This window comes from Eleutherodactylus coqui, chromosome 6 (assembly GCF_035609145.1).
Source record: "Eleutherodactylus coqui strain aEleCoq1 chromosome 6, aEleCoq1.hap1, whole genome shotgun sequence".
Taxonomy (NCBI): domain Eukaryota; kingdom Metazoa; phylum Chordata; class Amphibia; order Anura; family Eleutherodactylidae; genus Eleutherodactylus; species Eleutherodactylus coqui.
This window is the reverse complement of record NC_089842.1, coordinates 94,429,952-94,455,858: the sequence shown is the minus strand read 5'-3', so window position 1 is coordinate 94,455,858 and position 25,907 is coordinate 94,429,952. Positions and strand designations below refer to the sequence as shown.

Genomic DNA, 25,907 nt, shown 5'->3' with positions numbered 1-25,907 from the left:
TATCCGAGCGTGCTCGCTCATCTCTAATTGTAACCAATTCTAAATATGCCGAAGACCATGATTAGATATAGACACAAGCTGTGAGTTTGTTCATAAAATTCCTCAGTCGTTAAGATAAAATTGGCATCTAAACTCTGTACTCTAACCTTTTAAGTACCCGTCATTTTAGAGGTTTTTGTCTTTTTCCTCCCTGCGTTCCAAAAGCTATAACAATTTCACTTTTCTGCCTGTCGACATAGCAATACGGGAGCTTGTTTTTTGCCGGACAAGTTATAGATTTCAGTGGTACCCTGTAGGACATCATGTAATGTATTGGAAAACTTTTAAGTGGGGTATAATGGAAAAAAGCAAATGTGCTAATTTTTGGGAGTTCTGCTTTTGCAGCATTCATGGTGCGGTAAAAATGACATTTTACATCATTCTATGTTTCAATATCATAATGACGATATTATGGTTATAGATTTTTTTTTAAGTTTTACTTTTTTAAAACCATTTTATGAAAATGAAAATGCTTTTTGTCATCATATTCTGAGCCCAATAACTTTATTTTTTTTCTTCGATGGAGGTGTGTGAGGGTTTGCTTTTTGCTGGAAAGCTGTAGTTTTTATTGCTACCTTTTTGCTGCAAACATCATTTTGATCACTTTTTATTCAGCATTTACTGAGAGATAGGGTGGCCCCCCCCCAAAAAAAAAAAAAAAAAATCAGCAGTTCAGGAATTTTGTATTTTTTTTTATTTTTTACCAACATTTACTTTGTGAGATAAATAATGTGATACTTTGACAGTTTAGGCTTTTCCAAGAACAGTGATGACAATTGTTGGATTTTTATAGTCTTAAAGGAAAATGGGAAAAAGGGAAAACGTTTTTTATAATTTTTAATATTCAATTTTCTTAGTTTTTTTTAAATTTTATTTCAATTACATTTTACATTATTTTTAAGTCCCTTTGGGGACTTGAATTTGTGATCGTTTGATCGTTTCTATAATGTAATTCAATACTACAGTATTGCAGTATATTGTATTTTCATATTCACATAGTAAGCACTATGATAGGCAGGACATAATATGTTGAAATATAACCACAATTCAAAAAAAGTTGGTACGCTGTGTAAAATATAAAGAGAAAAAAGAACACAATGATTTGGAAATCTCATCTAACCATATTTTATTCACAGTAGAACATAGAACACATATCATAACGTGAAAGTGAGACATTTTTTGATTTCTAAATTAACTCAATTAATGGCAGCAACACATCTTATAAAAGTTGGGACAAGCATAGAAAAAAGCTGGAAAAGTAGTAATAAAAGGTACTAATAAAAAACAGTGGGAGGGTCAATTTTCTACTACGGTAAGTCTCAAGACTGTATAAAAAGAGCACGTTAGGCTAATTTCACAGAGGCGAGCATTATATCGGGCCGTGAAACTCGTCTCGATATCTCGCTTGGGAACATGTGATGTCTCCGCGGATGCAAGGCATTCTTGTGTCAAAAATGCTTCCCATCACTTCAGGGAAGTAGCGATCCTCCGACATGGCCTTTAGCGAGGTTTCCCATTGAAAAGAGTATCAATTCTTCTAGGTAAACAGTTTTTGAAAGACCTTGTCAGTGAGGTTGTTCCAAACATCTTGAAGAACTAATCACAGATCGTCTTTGGATGTAAGTTTGCTCAAATCCTTCTGTCTTTTCATGTAATCTCTGATAGACTTGATTATGTTGGGATCAGGGATCTGTTGAGGCCATGTCATCACTTCCAGGACTCCTTGTTCTTCTTTATGCTGAAGATAGTTCTTAATGATATTGACTGTATGTTTGGGTTCGTTGTCCTGCTGCATCATAAATTTGGAGCCAATCAGACGCCTCCCTGATGGTATTGCATGATTGTTAAGTATCAGCCTGTATTTCTCAGCATTGAGTTCACCATCTATCCTGACCAGAAATCCAACTCTAATTGATGAAATGCAGCCGAAAATCCTGCAAGGAACCTTCACCAAGTGTCACTGTTGCCTGCAGATACTCATTGGTGTACCTCTCTCCAGGCCTCCAGCGAACAAACTACACAGCCAAGTATTTAACATTTTGGCCCATCAGTCCAGAGCTCCTGCTGCCATTTTCCTGCACCCCAGTTCCTATGTTTTTGTGCATTTTTGAGTCGCTTGAACTTGTTTCTACATTGAAGGTATGGTTTTTTGGACACCATTCTTGCATGAAGACCACTTCTGGCCAAACTTCTCTGAACATTAGAGGAGTGTACCTGGGTGCCTCTGGTTATTGCCAGTTCTGAGCTGATGGCACTCCTCTATGTCTTCCGATTTTGAAGGGAAGTAAGCATGATGTCTCTTTTATCTGCTGCACTAAGTATCCTTGGGCAACCAATACATCTATGGTCCTCAATGTTGCCCATTTCCTTGTTCATTTTGTTAATTTACAAAAATAAACTATTAACACTTTTAGATTTGCAAGCATTCTTAGAGTATGTTCACATGGCGGAATTTGCTACAGAAGTTTCTACAGTGAATTCCACCTTAAAAGCCACATCAAAATCCACGGCATTCTATGGAATTCATGTCACTTCTTGACGTGGAAACACTCGTTTGCGCATCAGAATTTCCACACATGGATTTTGCCCATTGATAGAGCAAATTCCGCCTGTTTACCCATGCCGAAGTGCACAAAGATGTTTTTTAATAGAGTCCTTGAAAATATATCAAAAAGCTGTTGCCATGCTCCATCATATTTGGTATTACATAGGGAATGTTACACTTATGGAGGCACCCTGTCCAGTACTGCAGTGTAGTAACATGTAACTGCAAGATCAGACTACACTGGGTCTGTTTGTAGTCTATAACCTTAGGAACACATAGGTCTACATAGGAGCTGTATACACAAAATGGTAAGATATTGTTAATCATGACATTTTCCTGAAGTGCTTCATTTTTTATTGTAGATCAGCTAAAGCAATAAATTAAAATTGATTGCAAAATTGTACATACCCTTTAATTAAAGAGTCCTCCATGTATAGTGCCCTGTCCCATTATTTTACTTTCTATTACAATAAACTGCAAAATGGACCCATTTTACACAGGAAGGGTCACTTTTTTGTTGAAGAGAGTAACATTGATCATCTTGTTAAAATGGCACCTGTCAATGGATGGAATATACCAGGCAGCAAATGAACAGTCAGTTCTTGAAGCTAATGTGTTGGAAGCAGGAAAGATGGACAAGTGTAAGGATCTGAGCAATCTTGACAATGGACACATTTTGATGGCTAAATGACGGAGGCCATAACATCTCCAAAATGGCAGGTCTAGTGGGGTGTTCCTGGTCTGCAGGGGTTAGTACCTACTAAAAATAGTCCAAAATAAGCGACAGAGTCGTGTGCACCCAAGGCTCAGTGATGCATGTGAGGAGCGAAGGCTAGCTCATATGGTCCAATCCCACAGAACTACTGTAGCACAAATTGCAGGAAAATTTACTGCTGACTATGAAAAAGGGGTCAAAACTCGCCATGCATCACAGCTTATTAATCTCGTGACCAAGCCTGTTTGCGCCTTAATGACCAAGCCAAATTTTGGAAGTCTGACATATGTCAATTTAACATAGAATAACTCATTTAAGATTTTGTATATCTAAGGGATTCTGACATTGTTTTTTCGCCACATGTTGTACTTCATTCAGGTGGTAAAAAAAGAATGATAGAATTTGTGTATATTTATTAAAAGTGCCAAAATTGGGAACATTTTGAAAAAAAACTGTCTTTTTCACATTTTCAATTGCAATATCTCAAATATGTGCAAACATACTGTACACATTTTTGCTAAAATATATATTTCCATCTGTTTACTTTATTCTGGACGCACATTTGAAAAAATTTTGTTTTTTTTAACCATTAAGGAGACATACAGATTTAACATTGATTAGCAACATTTTGAGAAACACTTTGTTTTCCTACACCAAGCCAAGATTGCAAAGGCTCATTGGTGTCACAATGATACATACCCCATCAAATGACCCCATTTTAAGAACTACCCCCCTTAATGTATTCACTGAGAGGTGTTAGGAGTATTTTGACCACACAATTTTTTCCAGGAGTTTAGAGGAGAAAAAATACGATTTCATATTTTTGCAAATATGTCATTTTAAAGGCAAATTTTTTCTATAGTGCACATGAAAATGAGGATTTGCACCCCAAAATGGATACCCCTATTTGACCTATGTTCACAACATACCCGTTGTGGCCCAAATCTTATGTCTGTATGCACAACGGGGCCCAAAATGAAAGGAGCAGCCAGTGGCTTTCAGAACAGACATTCTGCTTGAGGGTGATTTAGGCCCCATTACCCACTTGTAGAGCCCTTGAGTATCCAAAACGATGGAGAACCCCCACAAATGACCCCATTTTGAAAACTAGACCCCTTAATGAATTCGTCTAGAGGTGTACTGCATATTTTGACCCCACAGTTTTTGAATGAATATAAGTAAAGCAAAATGAAAAATGTTCATGGGCACATGGGGCAATAATACCAGGTATATCTTCTCCTCCCATTTTTTGGGGGGTATTTCTTGACCTCAGCAGCAAGGATGTAGTGTAAAAAGTGTCGCTTTGTGCGGCTACGTAAGCTTGCTGAGGTGTCACACAGAAGGCGCTCAACAAGCTGCTCCTGGAACTGCAGGAAGGCGAGCGTTCCCGGGGCAACTTGTAAATTACGTATTACAGGTAGGGATCTGAATAATGCCAGGTTCACACGGCCGTATGTGGAATCCGCTTGTGGAGGCCCGCAGCGGATCCCAGCGGTGAGCCCGACCATAGCCCTGTGTACAGCCGCGTAATGTACTGCGCATAACTGCATACTCACATAGGTGGTCATGCGCAGTACACCTTTTGTTTGTATGTCCCGTGCTGTTGCTTAGCGATGACGCAGGTACCCTCAGCCCGTACACAATGTAGTTTCGTACGGGCTGCGGGTATATCCACAACCATGGAGCGCAATGGGCTCTATGTTGTGGAAATCCGCGGTAAAATAGAACATCCTGTGCTCTGCTTTCTGCGAGTGGATTATGTAATTCTGACTCGCTAATGTGAGCGAAATTGTGTAATTCAATGCATTTGATTGATGCGCGTATTACCGCGGATCAAACGCATATGAAATCTGCACTTCCTATCCGGTCACGTGAAAACAGAAAAAGGTAGATCACTACCTTTTTATCACGTGACCGGGGACCACTCAGCGAGGCCACCGGTCACAGCTACAGGCTCTTGGTGACCTTTGGTCACCGGAAGCAAGAAGATTTTACATTTCCCGGGCCCTTCCCAGCTCCTGCATATGTGTCTTGCATTTTGCTGGCAGGCGCATGTGCAGAAGCCAGGAAGGTCCAGAGGATGATCGCGTTGGGTTTCAAATGTGGAGTCCTTCGGTAAGAAATTTCATCTCCTCTCACCAATCACATTGGTGAGGGGAGATGAAACTTCAACTTTTTTTTAACTTTTATGTGTTCGCCATTATCCATTGGATCACATGACCGGGGACTGCATACCGCGACCCCCCCTGTGACATCTCCAGGCTCTTGGCTACCTTTGGTAGCCAGGAGCAGGGAGATTTAAAATTTACCGTACAATTCTTGACTTTTGCACATATGTCCGCCATTTTGCTGACGGGCGTATGCGCCGAAGCTGAGAATGGTCCGTGGATACAGATCTGATCGGGGGACAACTCTGGGGACCTTAGGTATTTCATTTCATCTCCCCTTATGCATATGATCCTAAAAGGAGATGAAACTTTAACTTTTCAAACTTTTTTCTTTACATTTCTTAACTTTACATGATCACTGTTGTCCAATGGATCGTATACAGCGGTCTCCGGTGACCTCTCCCTGCACTCAGCTATATTTGACAGCTGAGGGCAGTGAAATTTTAAATTTGCCAGGGCTCTCTGGCCTTCTGTACTCGTGTGCCACATCAGCGCATTCGCAGAATCCCACGGCAGGTCCAGACCGCCTCAGGACATCACGGAGGACGGGCGTGAGTATTTTCAGCTGCCCCTCATGGATCCGATCCATGAGGGCAGCTGAAACTTTAAGCTTTTTAACTTTTTAAAAACTTTTCCATGTTCCAATGGATACCGGCGATCACGGGCCCAGGAACCGCTCACCGCTGTACCCGGTGATATCTCCTGCCTCTAGGCTACAGTAGTCAGGGGCCAAGAGATTTTAAATGTCCCGCGTTGATCTGTGTTTCTGAGCATGCGTATCCATTTTTCCTTTGGCACGCATGCGGTCCGTTCTGGGCCATATTAATGTGGGATATTGTGGAGGATGGGGGTGAGTAGTTTCAGCCCCCTCCATGGATGCGATCTGTGAGGGGAACTGAAAATCGAACTTATTTTAGCTTATTATTTATTTTTATGCCATTGGCGCTATCGGTGGGATAGCTCCTCTTACATTACCGGGGGGGGGGGGGGGGGAGAGGGGCTCCTAGGCTGTTGGCTACCTCCTGGATCCGGCAGCATGGGACTGTTACGCCCAGAGACTGCAGGGTTTTAATCCCCGCCGGGAGCATGTTTTTACGTTCCTGAGGATTAAGGCCCAGCAACTTTTCTGTTGCATCGTGTGGACAACTAGATATAGGCAAGAGATGACACCAAGATATACTATGGGAAGAAGACAAGCCAACTGAGGCAATGTGATACTCTGGGCAGTATTCTGCTGGGAAATCTTGGGTCCTTGTATTCTTGTGGATTTTACTTTTACAAGTACCAACTATTTAACCATCATTACAGATCAAGTACACACCTTAATGCCTACAATATTTTCTAATGGCAGTGACCTCTTCAACTGGACAATGTGCCCTGCAACACTGCAAAATATTATTTGAGGAATGCTATGAGCAACATGCTAAAGAGTTCAAGGTGAAGACCTGGTCTCCAAATTCTCCAGGTCTTAAAGGGATTCTGTCACCAGATTGATGCTGCCCAAACCATGGGCAACATAAACCTGGGACAGGTATGCTTATTCCCTTCATGTATGTTTTATTCTGAAATACTTCAGCATTTTAAAATACACACACTTTGAAGTTTGGCTCAGAGCTGAGCTGTGAGTCACAGAGGTAGACCACACTGGCCTCTTCCCGACCACAGCATGTAGACTGACAACTCTCTCCCTAAACACAAATGGAGAGAAAGCTGTCATTCTACATGCTGCGGGAATAGGCCGTTGCCGCCCACCTCGGTGACTCAGAGCTCAGCTCCCAAGTCATTTCTCAAAAGTGTGTTTATTCTGAAACTCTCTTTTGTGCTTGGGCTATATGGTAACATTTTATCGCCCAGCAGCCAATTGTGACAATACCATAACCACAATGTGACCTTAGACAATGTCAGTGTATGGATTTGTACCCACTGGCAACTATTCACCATGGTCTGACTTTTTACAATAGTCACCAAGTCATGCGAATCCTCGTTTCCCATAGGGAAATAATGAAACTGCAGACATGCTATGATTTTACTGTTACTTGTGGGCAGCAAAATTTTGCCATACAGTCTAACCTTAACCTAAAACACAGAGCATGAAAAATATGTGGTGGATATTTTACAGAGTTCAGCTGTTAACTGAAGGATATTTGGGTCATAAGATTATTTCACTACCTTGCAAATTGGTCATCAAGGTCAAAGCCTCCAGGTTGTCGCAGCACTGTGTTAAATGCAGAATAAGTGTAAAGAGTTTACTAGTCACCTGTCAAGTGTTAGAAAAAAAAGCTGCTAAGTTGTTGATATTTGCATTTCCTGCTGCTACAATGGAATCACCTTGCAGCCAAAGTCATTCCTCCGGGTAATTTTCCGCATTTTTACCGGACATATTTAATGTTCTTTTTTTCACTTTGTCTCAATAATCACTGCAAACACCAATATGCTCGTGCAATATAAATATACCTTAAAATAGATTAAAAAAAATATTTTACAATTTTACCATATGTTAAACCTTTTTTTATTCCCTCGAAAACTCATTTAAATAGAATCTTTAGTTAAATTCATAGTTTTCCATGTGAGCTCTCTCCTGTAATCATGATATATAGGTAAATTAGGCAGCCTAGGTCTTGTGCCAGCAATACTTTGGGAATACACTGTGTAACAACTACAAATCTTCTTGGACATGTGTATTCTGCTCTTGTCATGGACTGCTTCCTGTTTCCTGTAGTTGATGCAAGGCTCCTGCCAAGCCAATAATATCTGCCCCTTCCAGTAGTGGTCTGGAGTTTGCAATTGAGAGAAATCCAGCTACCTGATCCTTCCGCAACGTCTAAAGAGAGTCGGAAGGTCACTGTACACATTGGATTATTGGCCTCTTCAGCTTTGACCAATATACACCCAATGTATATGGTCACCATAAAGGTAGGATCACATGTAGCATATTTTCCATTGCGAAAAAATATGCAGAGGATGTAATATACCAATTTTAACAGGGACTTTGGTGCAGATTTCAACCCCACATTTGAAGAGGTTGAATCCATAATGAAAATTCACAGCCCATGCTGTGGATTTGAATTCCATACTGCATGTCAATTCTACTGTGGATTTTTTTCTGCACCATATGGACTTCTTAAATCTCATGCACATGGCTTATACTGTAACAGGAACCAGTCATGGATCACAAGGTTTGCTTCTTGAGAGTGAATTAGACCAAATTACACAACAGGATCACTATTTGTGCTCTGTTAAAAAGACGTATTAAACCGGAAGAAGTGTATCAGATAAAGAGTATTTCAACCCAAAATGTAATAACTATTGGCCATATACACTGAATGATCACTGCATTAGTAACACCTACTCAATAATGGGTTGCTCCACCTTTCGGGTGATCACGGCTTCCAGACATCAGGGAACAAATATCACAAGGTGGTGAACATCCTCCATATTCAACTTGCCCCATGCCCGCTACAGCAGCTGTCAGTTAATGCACATTTTGCATGTAAGTTGAGGAAGAATCTCACAGCTCTTTCCAATATATCCCAAGCATGCTCAATGAGGTTACAGTCTGGTGAGTTTGGGGGCCATGGAAATGTGGAGAATTCATTGTTGTGTTCCTCTAACCACTTCCTAGTGATCAGAGCTCAATGTCACAGTGCATTGTCCTGATGAAAGATGGCACTGTGGTTGGAGAAGACTTCCGGAAGATATGGGTGCAGATCGTCAGCTAACAGGTTCCTGTAGTGTTCACCATTCAAAGATTGTGCTATGATGACCAGTGGTCCTAGGCCATACCAAAAATGCTCCTCAGACAATGACACCATGATTAGCAATCTGCTGAACCCCGTATGGCTCAGCAGGAAATGGGACTAGTCACTTCAGATGACCTTTGTCCATATGTCAAAGTTCCATTGACCTCTTTCCTAGGCCCATCCGAGGCATTGTTGGTGATAGCAAGGGTTCATCTCCCGTTGAAGCAAGGTACGCCACATGATCATTGTGGAAATTTGTCTAACTTCCCTGCTGTGGTACTGCTGAGTTTGTTGGTCAACTGTGGCACGACATTATTGAGATATTAGATGTGGTACCTGATGCTTGCCTCTAGGATCAACTGCACTTGGCCTGCCTCTGTGTGATCTTCTGTCAGATGTCTGTCAATAGTTCACTCAGTCTTGGTGCATTCTTGATGCCAATGTTCGTGAAGAGACAGCATGTGCGATTTTCAGAAATACTGACACTACACTTTCGGACACCAACAGTCTTCCCATGCTCAAAGTCACTCAAGCCACCACAAATGTTGCCTTATGCTGCTCAGCGGAGAGGTCAGCACATTCTCTAAGGCCTCTTTCACACGGGCAACAAAATTTCCCTACAAAATCATCGCTACAAAACGCATAAATGTGAAGCCCATGGTTTCCAATGGGTTCTTCCACATGAGAGATGTTGTGTAGCCTGAAAGAACCCATTGGAAACCATGGGCTTCACATACCTGCGTTTCGTAGCGGGATTTTATCGTCCGTGTGAAAGAGGCCTAAGAGCGGATTGTGACATGACTCGTCTCCTGGGAAGCCATGTTGTTTTGATGGATGAAGTATGTGGTTTAGCATTGTATTGTTGAAATATGCAAGGCCTTTTTTTCCATTACACCCCAATACATTATATGGTGTACTACAAGATACCACTGAAACCTACAACTCGTACCACAAAAAACAAGCCTTAAAATGGCTATGTCAATGGACAGAAAAGTGAAATGGTTATAGCTTTTGGAACGCAGGGATAAAAAAAGAAACCTCAAAACTAGCTAGTAGTTAATAGGTTAGAGTACAGTGTTTATATGCTAATTTTATCTTAATTAATTTTTGTTTTAAATAAAATAGAAAACTGTCTCACTTTCACCTTCTGATATGTATTCTATGTTCTATTGTGAATAAGATATGCTTATATGAGATTTCCAAATTATTGAATTCTTTTTTTCTTAACCTTTATTTAAATTTTACTCAGCGTCCTAACTTTTTTGGAATTGGAGTTGTAATTTTGGAAATAATATGTTCCCTTTCTAATTGGTAACATGAACGGATTGCAGAAAATTGCTGCTAATATTCTCAGCTAGAGAGGAAATTGCCATCGGTATTGCCAAGAAGATCTAGGTGGGAAATTTAAATCTTGAGTTCATTACTTTGGCATATCGAGGGCCTGAAAATGCCTAATTATCAGATATGCAGCACTACGGCACCCTCAGGCCTCGGTCAGATGAGCGTGTTTTCTGCGCATGAATAGCCGTGCAAAAAGATCTCGTCTATTAGAACGTATGGTTTCCTATGAAGTGTTCACACGTCCGTTTTTTTAGATGCGCAAAATACTCACACCTGCAAAAGATAGGACATGCGAGTGCAAATGCACTCGTTCATGTGATTTTTCTACATGTGATGTGCGGGTTTTTTTGTGCGGCTATTCATGACCGGGGCATCATAGAAAAGTATATGAAACTCACTTGTAAGAGAAAAGAACTCTGAAAAAAAGAAAATCCGCTACTATAACTTTTTTTTTTCAGCCAGCATCATTTTCTTGTTGGCTCTGTCTGCTCAGTCTTGAGAAAATTCTATATTATTTTGCATTTTTGTGTTAGATTGTCAGACTTTTTGAATTGTTGGATTTATGAGGGCTCCTGCACACGTGCGTTTTTCTTACACGTTTTTTTAATGCAAAAGTCAATAGGAATTTCTAAGGTCAAAAAGATATCACATTGCACGAAAATTGCAATGTGTTTTTAACATTAGAAAGTCCTATTGACGTTCATGTTAAAAACAACGCCGTAAAATCGCATTAAAAAAAGCGTGAGAAAAACACAAGTGTGCAGGAGCCCTAAAGGAAGACTTGAGAAAAAAACTGAGTTTTTTTAATGTTTTGTTCAGGGCATTAGGGGGGAGGACTCTGCACTAGGGAAAAAGATAATGTCTTATTCCTATCGTACGGTATGTTATCAGAGGTTGCAGTTGCAGCTACCTGTAAGAAGAGTTTCTCGACCTATGTCCCCATGACAACAGATCCTTTAGTGTGGTAGTTTGGTGACGTAAAGCAACCAATCAGATTGTATATTTCTAACACAGGAGAGAAAATAAGAGAAGACATCTGTTGCATTGCTATGATAACACTGAGCTGCCATGGTTAAGGAACGGGAAGCGCTGTCATAGGGATGCAGGCACATAGCCAGGTAGCCTGTAACTGCATTCTTTGATGTGGAAATTCAAAGAGGTTTACAAAATTCATGGATAATATAGGAAATTCTACATTGGAACCCAAGTGACGTACAATGGTAGAGACTAGAGGTGAGCGAGCATACTCGCTAAGGACAATTACTCGAGCGAACATTGCCTTTAGCGAGTACCTGCCCGCTCGGAAGAAAAGGTTCGGCTGCCGGCGCGGGTGAGTGGAGAGTTGCGGCAGTGACCAGGGGGGAGTGGGGGGGAGAGAGGGAGAGAGAGATCTCCCCTCCATTCCTCCCCGCTCTCCCCCGCCGCTCCCTGCCCGCCGCCGGCAGCCGAACCTTTTCTTCCCAGCGGGCAGGTACTCGCTAAGGGTAATGCTAGATCGAGCAATTGCGCTTAGCGAGTATGCTCTCTCATCTCTAGTAGAGACAAATCAGCTCCTCCTCTCTACCCTGCACAGTGACTACTCCATATGTCTCAACCCCTCCCATAGAAGTCTATGAGTTATGTTCATTATTTTCGTATGTTCGGGTGTGTGCTTTAGAGCAAATTTCTACAGCTGTGGTTGCAGAAATTCAGGTAAAATGACCGCCCCATTATCATGTAAAGAAGAAGTGAATAAAATGTATATTAAGGTAATAGGGGTCAGAAACGCTATCTTTTCCTTAGGGAGAGCACCTAGACTGTGAGTGAGGAGACTGAAAAGGCCATTAATGCTCCTCTGGGTAATATGCAAATAAGGGAGATGGAATAATACCATCACAGTGCCACCTATTGGAAGGGAGGTATTATTCCATCTACCTTATTTGCATATTACCCAGAGGAGCATAAATGGCCTTTTGAGAACAGAATAGTAACATTGTATTATGTATTTTAGTTAGTAAGAAAAAATATTATTTATATTATGATGAAACATTTTGCAATGTTCTAGTATACTTTATAGCCATGTTTGCTGTCAGTGACTTGATACGTTTACTTTCAGAAGCTTCCTAAAGAGGTTGTCCTATAAAAAGAACTTTCACACATGACCACTGCTACATCCATCCGGTCACATTCTGGGTCCCTGTTTTTGTGATCAATGGGAGTTCCATCAGTTGAACCCTCACCAATAAGATACTTCTTCCATATCCTGTGGATAGAGAATAGTTTTTTTCATAAGACAACCCCTTTAACTGCCCCAAAGCGCCTAGTTCTATCTGGACAAGCATTTACTTATGACTTCTATAATCTATGTACTGTTGTGTAAGCTATGGAATTCTCTTTTCTAAGGTAAATGGGCAGAATGTGGTGAAAGTGGGTCATCGGCAGGTAGTTAACATGATTCGGCAGGGAGGCAACAACTTAATGGTAAAAGTTGTTATGGTGACACGGAACCCAGAAATGGAGGATGCCATGCGAAAAAAAGGTACAAATGTTTAGTTCATGTTTAGTACCAGCTACTCAATGTTTATGACATAGCCTTGGCAATGGTCAATAGATTGCTCTGAAATATGTGATAGGTTTTTTGGTCATCAGCCAGAATCAGAGATGCCTGATTATTATGATATGGTGGTGTAATATGATTTTTCTGTAATGGAAAACATTAACTTTGAACTACACATTTATAAAAAAAAATTATCAATTTAAACAAGTGGTTCAGGATTAAAAAAAACATGGCTTCTGTTTTCCAAAAACTTGTGTAGCATTGTAGCTCAGCCACATTCACTTTGATGAGGCTGTGCTGCAATTCCATAAACAACCATTGGACAGGTATGGAGCTGTTTTCTTTTTTTTTTAAGCAGCCATGGTTTTCTAATCCTGGACAAGTTCTTTAAGGGCTTTTGTACACTTTTCTACCAAAAGTAATTAGACACCAGAGCAAAATTCCAAAACAGTATTAATATATGTCAAGATTCGTGGTACCTCCCTTGGCCCTATTGACTTCTGATACTCTCCGTGGCATACTTCTTACTAACTTCTGAAACACTCCAGCTGGCATTTTCCTCCATTCAATCTGCAAATGTCTTTTAAATTCTCTCAAACAAGACAACGCTGTTGATATATCTTTTCCTGACATTCCAAAGGATGTTCAGTAGGGTTCAGGTCAGAACTCTGTGCAGGCCAGTCCAATCATGGTAGCATCCATATCTTCAAAACAATGTTGGATTTGTGACAAGGCGCGTTGTCTTGTTGGACTTATTGCTGACCGTTTACAGAGTATTGCCACATTGTTAGCAGCAGATTAGTGTCTAGAATGTCAAGGTACATCTCTGTGTTCATGGTTCTTGCCACTACAATCACTGGATCGAGACCATGCCATGTAAAACATCTCCGGATCATAACAGAACCTCTGGGTTACTTAGCAGTTGGCACAACAGACTCAGGAAAAACACATTCCCCAGGCCGCCTCCACACCCAGGTATGGCCATATGAAGATGGAGTAGTGTGATTCATCATTCCATAGAATGTTCTTTAATTGCTCAACTGTCCAATGATGATGCTCCTTGCACTAATCTAGACGGGGCTGATGCATCTTCTTTGAAAGAATTTACCAAATGTTTGCAGAATGAATAGAGGAAATCATCAGCTGAAATATATCAGATGTTAGTAGAAAATATGCCGCAGAAAGTATCCGATGTCATTAAGGCCAAAGGAGGCCCCACTGAGTGTTAACATATGCAAATAAATGCTATTATAGATTCTTGCACAGGTGTGTAATTACTTTGGTAGGATAAGGCCCATTTAGACGGGACGAACGTTGGGCAAACAATGCTCGACACTCTTCCCTGTGTTGTTGCACAGGAGCTAGTATTGCTGGCTCTCTCACAGAACAGACAGCATTGGGGTGGGGAGGCAACAGGAGATTTTACTCCTCGTTCTCCCCAGCCCCTTTCAATTGACTTAAAATAGCGGCCGTTCAGTACTGAACAGCTGCTATTTACACTGCACAATCATCATTCAGCTCATTGTCCATCATTTATGGTGCATAAATGGACGATGAGCAGTTGGCTGATCGTTCAGTGTAAATAGCAACCATTCAGTACTGATCGGGCGCTATGTTAAGTTAATGGAGAGGGGCGGGGGAGAGCGAGGAGTAAAATCTCCTCCAGCTGCCTCGCTGTGAGCCAGCAATACTAGCTCCCGTGTAGCAGCACAGGAGCTAGTATGTGCGGTGACGAGTGCCGGGTATCATTTGCCCGACATCCGTTCGTCTAAATAGGCATGCAGTGTGTATAGTTTTCTTTAAAAAGCTTCTTCCTTTTTTACTATTGTTTTGAAGAAAAAATATACAAGAAGACAGGGCAATATGAACAGGCCCATAAAATGTTGAGTGATGGTAAAAATACTTGCTTTATTTATCTTGCACTGCTTTTCAACTAAATGTTGCTTTCCCCTCTATTTACACTCAAAGCTAAGTGCAGAATTATTTTAGTTTTCTACTACAGGAATGAAGATGAAAAGACACAGTTACACATTCAGAACTGTAGCTGTGTGATGCTGGGTAGTATAGTATAAGAGCACCAATGAGAAGCTGGTTGACATACAGTTTTAGGGCTCAGTCAGAAGAGCGTTTTTTTGCAGGCGCCTATGTGCGCAAAAAAGTGCATCTATTAGAACCATTGGTTACCTATGAAGTGTTCACATGCCCGTCTTTTAGAGGCGCAAAAAACTTGCACCTGCAAAAGATAGGACATGCATGCCTATAATGCACACCGTTAAGGTCTGTGCTGCGCATAAAGAATCCCCGCAGGGAGTCCCCTCATCACTGAACACTGTGACAGCACTTTCACAGTGTTCAGTGATGATGGGACTCCCCACAGGGATAAAAGAATCCTCTGTCACAGCAGTGGCCACGGACCGCGATACTATCCCATTGATTTCAATGGGAGCGACACTGCTGCCACCCCATTGAAAGCAATGTGATGAGGGCAACCCTCGCAGGGATTTTTATTGAAAGTTTAGAAATACAAGCCCTTCACTGAAAATAAACCCTAGCTGCTGTAAATAATAATAAAATATTTATATACATTACCTAGCAGCGCTGTCATGGCTCTGACAAATCTTCTTCCTGGCTCCCCAGCACTCTTCTGTAGCATTTCTTCTGGCTAGGGATTGAAAATCCACACCGACTGAAAGTGCTGACTCAGAATGACTGAGCGCTATGACCAATCAGAGGCAGCGCTCAGCTGTCATTGAGTGAATGGCTGAGTGCTGCCTCTGATTGGTCATAGTGCTCAGCCAATCAGAGGCAGCCCTTTCAGGGGCGGGAATTTTCAATTACTGCCCAGAAGAAATGCTACAGAAGACTGCTGGGGAGCCAGGAAGAAGACGTGCCAGAGCCCCGACGGCGCAGCTATGTGATGTATCTATATTGTTTGTTTTTTACAGCAGCTAGGGCTTATTTTCAGGGAAGGGCTTATATTTCAAGCTCTTCCCTGAAAATCCCTGCGGGTGTTGCCCTCATCCCATTGCTTTCAATAGGGCGGCAGCAGTACCGGCCCCATTGAAAGCAATGGGATGGCATCGCAGTTCTCTGCCACTGTACGGAGCCTTGGTCACACGCATTTGGCAGATCCATGGAGCGCATCTGTTTTTTCGGACAAATAATCGCTCGTCTAACTTCGGCCTTATAGAAACAGTCAAAACTGAGTCTTTGAAAGAAAGCCCAAAAAATTAGTGGTGCTCATTGTTACTGCATCCATATTTTAAAATGTAACTCAACTAACGTGACCTAAATATTATAGAAAATAAATCAGTCAGTTGTTCAGTTTTTGGGCTAAAGTAGTTTAAAAGTATACTTGTATATTAACAGACGTCCTTCTTCTTCTAAACGATTCCAGTGCCCCAGCAAACCAAGCGTGTTACTCCGCCCGCAATATCACTGCGTTCCAAATCCATGACTTCAGAACTGGAAGAAATGGGTAAGTGTTATGGTTTCGTTGTATGGCTTTTCCTCTGATATTTATTTCAGTTGACTTGCATGAAGAGAGTCATTCTTGTTGTAATCATACATGCATGCATATTTGCATCGTGCAATCTTTCGATAAAGCAGGTAATTAGAGAAAAATAAGGCACTGAAGTTTTATATGGCTGAAGCAGAGCAGGATTTGATCTTTTACAACAACTTCTGATTATTGCATGGAGACTATAGCTGTCCAAAGCTTTTTTAAGTCCAACCCAGTGTCTATTCGGGATTCTCTGATAATCTAACATCCCTGAAGACTGGTAAACCCTCACTAGGAGGATGTTTTTTGAAAACTTTATGTGCGACTTTTCTTGTGTGATCCTACTGTGTCTATGCCTGGTGCTTATCGCTGCCTCTGTCTTAGGGCTCCCAATAAAAAAGTTACTCACCTCTCCTGCTGTCAGCCGCGTCCTCCTGCTGGCTCCCCGACACTGCTGTCCTGCACTTTCAGCAGACGGGGATTTAAAAATCCCCGCCTCCTGAAAGGGCTGTGCAGATTGGCTGAGGTCTCAGCCAATAGCAGCTTCTGCTTAGCTATTGGCTGAGCGCTCAGCCAATGACAGATAGCTCTTAGCTATTCATTCATGAATAGCTAAGATATTGCTATTCATGAATGAATAGCTAAGAGCTATCTGCCATTGGCTGAGCGCTCAGCCAATAGCTAAGCACTAGCTGCTATTGGCTGAGCGCTCAGCCAATAGCTAAGCACTAGCTGCTATTGGCTGAGCCCTCAGCCAATCCACACAGCCCTTTCAGTAGGCGGGGATTTTTAAATCCCCGTCTGCTGAAAGAGCTCAGTAGCAGTGCCGGGGAGCCAGCAGGAGGATGCAGCTGACAGCAGGAGAGGTGAGTAACTTTTAAATTTTTTTTTAACCACTTTTTGATGATTATCGGGGAAGGGCTTATATTTCAAGCCCTTCTCCGATAATCATTCTGCGGGGCTTGTCAGAAACCACTGATTTCAATGGGATCAGCAGCAGTGCCGATCCCATTGAAAGCAATGGGATAGCATGCCGCGGACTCCTGAGGATTCCTTCATCCCCGCTGTCCCCGCGGGGATGAAGGAAACTCCTGCCACAGCTGTGGCAGAAGTCCGCGGCATTCTCCATATCTTTTCAATGGGGCTAGCGCTGCTGCCGCTGGCCCCATTGAAAAGACTGGCGATGTCGCAGCGATATCCCAGCAATTTTCTCGCACTGCTCTTCGAGAGTTTTCACTTACTCTCGCAGCGCAGTGGAGAAAAAAACACCAGTAGGTGGGAGCCCTTACTGAACAGGTATATTTTTGGGACACTAACCACTGTCAGCCAAACCATCATTTGACTGGCATCTACCTTATGTTTGGTTACCATTAATAAATCATGCACCAGTTTTGATGAAAGCAGAGCTTTGAGAATCTGTAGAATCGGTTCTACAATCTCTAGTGACAACCCGTAGCCCAGGCCTTATACCCTGTTCCCGAAAATAAGCCTTACCCGGATTTTCAGGGAGGCTTGAAATATAACCCATACCCCAAATATAAGCCCTAGAATTATTACAATAAAAAGAAAAAAAGAATACTTACCTAGCAGGCGCAATCTGGGTCATCCTACTGCTGTCTGGAGCTCCGCCATGCATCCTGCAGTCCTTGTTCACCCACAGAAGATCGCTTCCTGGTTACAGGATTCATAAATCTTACCTCCAGGAAGCAATGGGTCTGATTTGTTTTCAAGCACTGCTCAGCCAATCAATGCAGCGTCGGATGAACAAATGTGATGGCTGTGATTGGTTCATCGAGCGCTGCATTGTTTGCTGAGAAGCAGTTGAAGCCCCAATAACAACCATCGTGTTGTGGGGACAGGATTTATGAATTGGCCAATCAATGCCGCTGCTCAGCACATCGGAGCTCTGGAGAGCAAAGGGAGGGACCTGGACCGAGCCTGCTAGGTAAGTATAATAAGACATCCCCCAAAAGTAAGACCTAGCGCCTTTTTTGGGGCAAAAATGAATATAAGACAGGGTCTTATTTTCAAGGAAACACAGTATTTGGGGTATAGTTATTTTTAGAAACGTAACTGTAGGGGTGCAGAGGTAAAAGTCACATCAGGGCTGTGGAGTCTGAGGAAGGCCAATGGGTTTTGTGCCCCTAAGAAGACATTGTTGTTATAAAGGGCTCATGGTCCGTGTGGGCCTTTTTACAGATTTTTCATTGGAGCCTAGTAGCTTCGTATTAGGCCTCGGTCACACGGGCGATTTTCCTTGCGAACTGCGCATGCGCATGCGATGTACGGTTTTATAAAACTGAATGACAGCTGAGAGCTGCCCCTGATTGGTCCCTGCGCTGAGCCAATCAGAGGCAGCACTCACTCACCCATTCATGAATTCATGCAGCTCATTCAGCAGGCAGGGATTATAAATCCCCGGCTGCTGAATACCACTCACAGCAGTTTAGGAGAACTGCCGGCCGGCCGCGGCTGAACTCCGTCTGCCGGGACAAGGTGAGTATATTTATTTTTTTACTGTTTACACATTTCTGGATGAATTTCAGGGATGGGCTTATATTTTTAAGCCCTTCCCGAAAATTGATCGTGAGATCGCCCGCAGCCCATTGCTTTTAATGGACCCGGCTGTATTGCCAGCTCCATTGAATTCAATGCGCTGGACAGCTCCGGCCAGTTTCTAATGAAACGCGGCTAGGAGCAGATTTTTCGGGCGATTTTTCGGCCCCGGTCACGCGATTTGCGGATGCGCATCCGTCATGCGACCCGCAAATCGCGGGAAAAACCGCCCATGTGACCGAGGCCTTATACTTCTGGGTATCTGGTTAGTATGGAGGAGAGTTTTCTTAGCCTTGTGGTTTTATCATCTTTATTTCAGCAAGCATAATTTCTTATGAAATCCTGAAACCCTGGCATTACATAAAAGAAGCCCTGCAGATGGTTTTATAGGAGTAAAAACAAAGCTTAGCATCTGCAGTGTCTCTATGTTGTGAGAATGACGTGTAGGCTTTCTGTGTGTCATGCCTGCTCTCCAGGACATAGCTGAGTACTCTTCAGAATACTATGTTCCAGTGCCGCCTCCAGGGTAAATCTGGCATGAACTGCTACAGTCTTCCCATTGTTCTCATTAGCCAGAATAAAAGCATGTTTGGGGGCTATTCAACTATGCTTGGTCTGTTTCTTACACTCAAGATGTTCTAAATGTGTGTCACAAGAAAAGAAACTATCATGAAGATTTTGACTTGTTCTAGATGGTCAGTTATGGAATATATCCTTGGATCCTCAATTTCTTATTATTTTTCCTATTCATTACTTCTTTCTTATTTTTAGTATTTTTGGACAATAAATATTTTCTCTTTCTCCGCAAGCAGATAATAAAAAATGAAAAAATTATACCGTTAAGAAACTTTTAAGGACATGATTATGGACATTTTTCAATGTTCAGAATTTCTAAACTTCTCTTATTGTATAATTTATACAAAGAAGCAAAATTAGAATTTTAGAACTTTTCAGTAATGTAAGTAAGATGTTATTCCCCTCTAAGGGTTCCTGTCCACGGGCGAATTTTCACTGCGTTCCCCGTGGCGACGCTATGGAAAGCGCAGCCCCCCTGTCCACGACCAGAGAATCATAGTGATTCTCTGCTTGCGAGCGGCAATTTGCAGCATGCTGAGAATTGCCACGATTCTCCGCAGTGAGCCTATCTGTCAGATAGACTTAGTGCGGAGAACCGTCAGCTGGCTCCTGCTTCTGGTTGGCAGCTCCTGTGGCGGAGATCTGCCACAGGTTTTTGCAACGTCCGTGGACAGGCAGCCTTAATCGGGTTGTCTGCTTTGGGAAGTCTGTTTTTAGTAGAATTGTTTACTGGCGATTAGATGATCATGGAGTCCCAGCAGCGGAATATTTTAAGTCCTCAGTTGTAGGGCTTATTTACACAGGCGTATATCAGGTGGGTTTTCACACCCTGGCCGATATACACTGCTCCTCTGATGCATTGGTTTTCAATGCATCATTGCACAAAGGTGTATCTGTGCAGCTGAAAAGCGACCAGCCGTGTTTTTCTACAGCGGCTGCAGCAGCTGCATTGACTCCTATGGGAGCCAAAGACAGCTGCAGGAGAAGGGAGGTGGGAGTGAGTTTAGCAGCGTGACTGCTAAACTCTGTCCCCATCTCTTCTCCTCTCCACCCCTTGCCGCTGTTTGCAATGGGGGTGGGGTGTAACTAAGCCCCTCCCATTGCAAACAGCGGCAAGGGGCGGGGGCTTGTGTGCTAAGTGCAGTAGGCATGTGGAAGTTCCGTATTTTGCGGCCATAATACAGATGTTAAAATGCGGCCATGATATGGCCATCTAAAACCTGCTATATTGAAAGAGTTGTAGAACCAATCCATATGGAATTAATCTAATTTGGAACCATATGTAATCATACTTGTCACCTACACAAAGGTGTAGATGGCTACCAACACCTTCATGATGTCACTAGAACCTAGTTACTAAATAGATTGTCACAAAATATTGAATCGGACATATCAAGTGAGCCATGAGTCAAAATCAATGGTAGTTTCTCTTCAAGATGTATTAAGAAAAAGAGGTGTTAACGATGGGTCATTTTCTCTCCTTTTTTCCTTCCCTGTTTTTTGCTCTTTATATTGACATTTTCATTATACACATGTTCCCCCATTTCCTGCTACTCGCTGTATTCTGTATGTCTTTATATTTTTTCATTCTCCATATGTTGTGTCATGTCCTCCTCTCCATTTTATTGAATGTTAAGTGGAAAAAGGTACATCCTTGAAATTTCTAATTGCTGGATAATTAAATGTGTATCATTTGCTTTGCATTATCTACACTGTGGTCCGACAGTTGTGTAATGTGATTACATTCTAGTGATATGAGTAATGTGAGTCAGCACTGCGCTGTGATAACATTGGAAACCGTGGACTTTATAATCTGTGAAAATTAATAGGGTATTTTGTACTATTTAGCTTGGCTGTGCTGGAAGCTGTCTTGATGATGCCTAATTTTATGGACAGTTAGTAGTTCAGATTACTGTGATCTGGTGAATACAAAGAGATACTGTTGGAATGAGTAAGGCAATTATTGTAGCTGTGGACACAAATATAGCAAACAACCTAATAATTTGACTAAAACCTCGAGTCTTCTTGTCTTCAAAAAGTTTTTCCACCTTAAATGTCCACTTTTTGATGTGCAGTAGAGTTGACTTAGAAAGGGTAGAAGAGTTGGGTAAATACTGTGTAAACAAGCCCTCTGGACCTTGTGTGGCACTGAGTGTTAAGGCAGCAGAATGCAGCCCTGAAGGTCACGGGCTCAATCCCTGAATGGTTCAGGTAGCCGACTCAAGGTTGACCCATCCTTCCGAGGTCGGTAAAATGAATACCCAGCTTGCTGCTATACAAATAACCCTAAAAGATGATTTTCTAAAGAAATGCGCTGATTTGGAACCACAGTTCATCCTAATGGCCGTCCAACATCTTCCAAGTCTGGCGGTTGAAAGCTTCTTTTTTACCGACAGTCATTTCCTGTTCCCTGCCATCATTTTTATAAAAGGAGAGTTTCTTATAGACACCTCTGACAGAACATAATTTCAGTTGAAAACTAAAGCAATCCATAATAGAACTTATTTTTCTGCTATGAAAGGACACTTTAAATCAAGGCTTTTGAACCTGTGTTTTTTTCCACTGGGGCCTCACCAGCAAGAACTTGGTGATGTCTGACCCTTAACATTGGTTAATGGCCATGCTAAAAATTTATCTAAATTTATAATTTAAACAAGCAACATAATAGTAAATTACCTACCGGTAAACTATTTTGAGAAACCAGAGATTGCTATTACCAGAGAAAAACCTGTGTAGCTTATGATCAATAGTGGAAGCTGCCTCATTGGTGCACCAGAATCACATCTAGGAGACATTTGGCCAGTGATGCTTCCTGTGGGAAGAAAAGAGTTAGCTTACAAGCAGATCTATTCACCTATCCATTGCAATTTGTCTTTGTCGATTTAATGTCTGTTTTCACATGGAGAAAATCTGGCCATGATACATTCACCATGGGACTAAAGAGAGACTGGTAATAAATATACATATAGAACTGTGCAAAAGTTTTAGGCAGGTTTGGGAAAATGCTGCAAAGGAAGAATTTTAAAAATTAAAGAGTTAGTAGTTAATTTTTGGCAATTAACAAAAGGCAAAGTAAATGAAACAAAGAGAAATCTAAATCAAATCAATACTTGATGTGACTTTGTCTTCAAAAAGCATCAATTCTTCTATGTACACTTGCACACAGTTTTTGAAAGAACAGGCCAGTGAGGTTGTTGCAAGGACCTTGGAGAGCTAACCACAGATTTTATGTGGATGTAGTCTTGCCTAAATCCTTTTTTTTCTTCATGTAATCCCAGACAGACTGGATGATTTTGAGATCACGGCTCTGTGGGGGCCATATCATGACTTATTTACACACAGATATTACTTAATGTCATTGGCTGTATGTTTGGGGTTATTGTTCTGCTGCAGAATAAATTTGGAATCAATGAGACACTTTCTATTTTTGAAAAAAAATTCTTAATTTGCAAGATTTCTTTTTCCTAAAACTTTTACACAGTTCTGTATATTTATGAACTTACTAAATTGCCCCAAACTACATAGATGTAGTACGATTGTATGAAAAGTACAAATCTCAGGTGACCACTGGGAATGGAAAGAGTGTGGTACATTCTTGGGATTATGGCGTTTGGATCACCGTTAGTGTCATTGTATCCAAGTATATCATCCGTAGGATTTTGTTTTGAGTAGGCCTTAGATGATTTAGGGCTTTGCGTTGACCCAAGATTGGTGTTGATCATCAGATGATTGTTTATCCATCAAATCCAAGTTTTTGAGAGTAGGCGTTTCAATCAGTCATACAGCATATTGTTACTTCTTGCAAGCCACCAAACACTTCCACCTCATTTTGCTGCTAAAATAGATTTGATAAATAGCTGCAAGGATCCATTGGAAGTAGCAGGAAAACCTTCAACTGAATGTATGTAAGTCATGCTGTTTCTGCTATTACTGCTTTCCATGAAAGGCTGAGCATTGGAGTACACTACTATGACTTGGAACAACAGAAGGTGGGACATCAAAAACCTATCTTAAAAAGTTGCACTTCTACATAAAAAATACTCTACTTAGTCTAATACAATTGTGGAACTTAAATATGGATGCAACTAGTTTTCTTACCACGTGGGAGGGAGTGAAGTTATGTACATTTGGGGGGAATTTATATGCAAAACAATGAGTATGAATTGACTATTTATTTTATATTTTCCCTAGTGTCTCCTTGGAAAAAGAAAAATGGTAAGTTACGTTCTGATATGGCCTCCTTATGATGATGCTTTACATTTAGAGACTAACTTGAATGTAAATGAATTTAGTTAAAGGGCAGATTTTCATAATGGGTAGAATGGCACTACTGTACTAGGATCTTGTAACGTATCAGGAATGGCAATGTTGATTCTCCCTAGAACCCCAAATGCAAGTTCTAAGGTATTCTGTACACTATAGGACACTAACGTGACCTGAGCATTCAAAAATTGTTTTCAACAGCAGACCAGGTCTTCATTTGCCGCTGCTTTGCTGTTGTTTGCACTCAGTGTGAGCTCTATCAATTCAGTTTTCCATTTAGACCTTCCTATTTTTATCTGCTGCCCTTCTGTTTGCAATCCACTTACACATAGTGGGTGTCCTAAGCTAGCTTTTCTGAGGGTACTGTACTGGTCTGTACTTCGTCTCCCATGCTTCCCATACTGCCTTGCATAGCCCTGCTCTAATCAGCTTCAAGGCTATAGTAGGGTGCAGTAACTTGCAGTGTCCCCATGTCCCTGTTACTAGAGAAGCCAAATGTTTAATAACAAGCAGTGGATTACAATTGTGCTGGAAGGGAACCCCTAGTGTAGCCACTTTAAGGGCATTTGCCCACGACCGTGTTTTCACCGCGTATTATGCGGGCACTTCACGGCCCCATGATATGCAATGAATGGAGTCAATGAAAGTCAATGGACTTTGACTGATTCATGCACACCAGTGTGTGGACCCACGTATCAATACGCAAGAGAAATGAATTGTGGCGTGCTCTATTTCTCTGTGTTTGTACACAGTTTGAGCCCTATACACTTCTATGGGCAGTGTATGATATGCTGTCCATACACAATATATTGCATATGGGCAGCATTTTCATATGCATCCCCACTCTGAACAGAGTAAGAGTAATTAAAGTGAAAAAAAATCACACTGCGTATGTCCGTGTGCTTTTAAGGCATGCGCAATGCTATACATGGTATATGTGGTTTCTGCCGGCAAAGCATATGGCTGCCAAATGCTTCAGGGAGACCCGCAATGTTTTATACATACGGCCGCGAGCATGAGCCCTTAACTTAGTTTTGAGTGGAAAAACAAAAAAAAGTTGACGCATATATATTACAATATTGTTGATACACACATGGGCTGTTAGATGAGCATAAGTTGTGTGAAAGTTACTGTCCCCTTGACATCACAGGAAATGGTGGTAAGTTAGTGGGCTATACAGGAGAAGTTGCCAAAACAATGCCCCCTTCTCTGACATCACTTCCTGTTCTGCAGCTGTTGGGTGAGGCGTCACATACTTCCTGCTCAGCCCACCCCAGCATGCACATCATACTGTTAATTCCTAGAGTGGTATGATTCACGTTAATTACTTCCACCTGCATTTGAATCAAAAAGTTGAGGGAAATTATCTAGAAGGTAGGACTAGAGGAATTTCAGTATTACCAATATGATGTGCAGAGTGCATGCAGGGAGCAGCAAGTCTGCGAGATGCAGCTTCATTCAATGCCTACAAAGCAGAAAGTGATGTCAGATAAATTTTTGCATCTTTTTGGCAACTTTGCCCGTGCAGCCCAGTAAGCTCGGGACCTCCATCAATCAGCTGATATTACGGCCTGCTGTCAGTGCAGTGGGTTGGACCTTATCATTAGCCGTTAGCACAGGAAGTGCTACAATCAATGGAAGAGCCGTGCTGCTATGATACTTCCTGCTTATTTGCTGGTCAGGATGTTATCTCTAGTCCTGACCATTAGAGTAGTGTGAAGTACCATAGCAGCGTGGTTATCTAATTGATTTCAGTGCCAGCATACGAATTTACCCCCTGACCATTTATAACAACATGCACTGGACAATGGGCCAGATGATCAGCTGATGAACAGCTGTCCCCACAGGCAGACCCCCGTCCATCAACTACTGATGACTAGAGATGAGCGAACGTACTCGTCCGAGCTTGATACTCGTTCGAGTATT

At 41.8% G+C, this 25,907-nt stretch overlaps 1 protein-coding gene across 1 annotated transcript in view; it reads left to right on the top strand.

Moving 5' to 3' along the window:
* Positions 1–25,907, top strand: part of SHANK1 (SH3 and multiple ankyrin repeat domains 1) — a 252,112-nt gene that overhangs the window by 205,957 nt on the left and 20,248 nt on the right. The window contains exons 16-18 of the mRNA XM_066572363.1: positions 12,931–13,066; positions 16,482–16,562; positions 23,910–23,933. Of these exons, the coding sequence (XP_066428460.1) occupies positions 12,931–13,066; positions 16,482–16,562; positions 23,910–23,933 (241 nt within the window). The remainder of the gene's footprint in view (positions 1–12,930; positions 13,067–16,481; positions 16,563–23,909; positions 23,934–25,907) is intronic.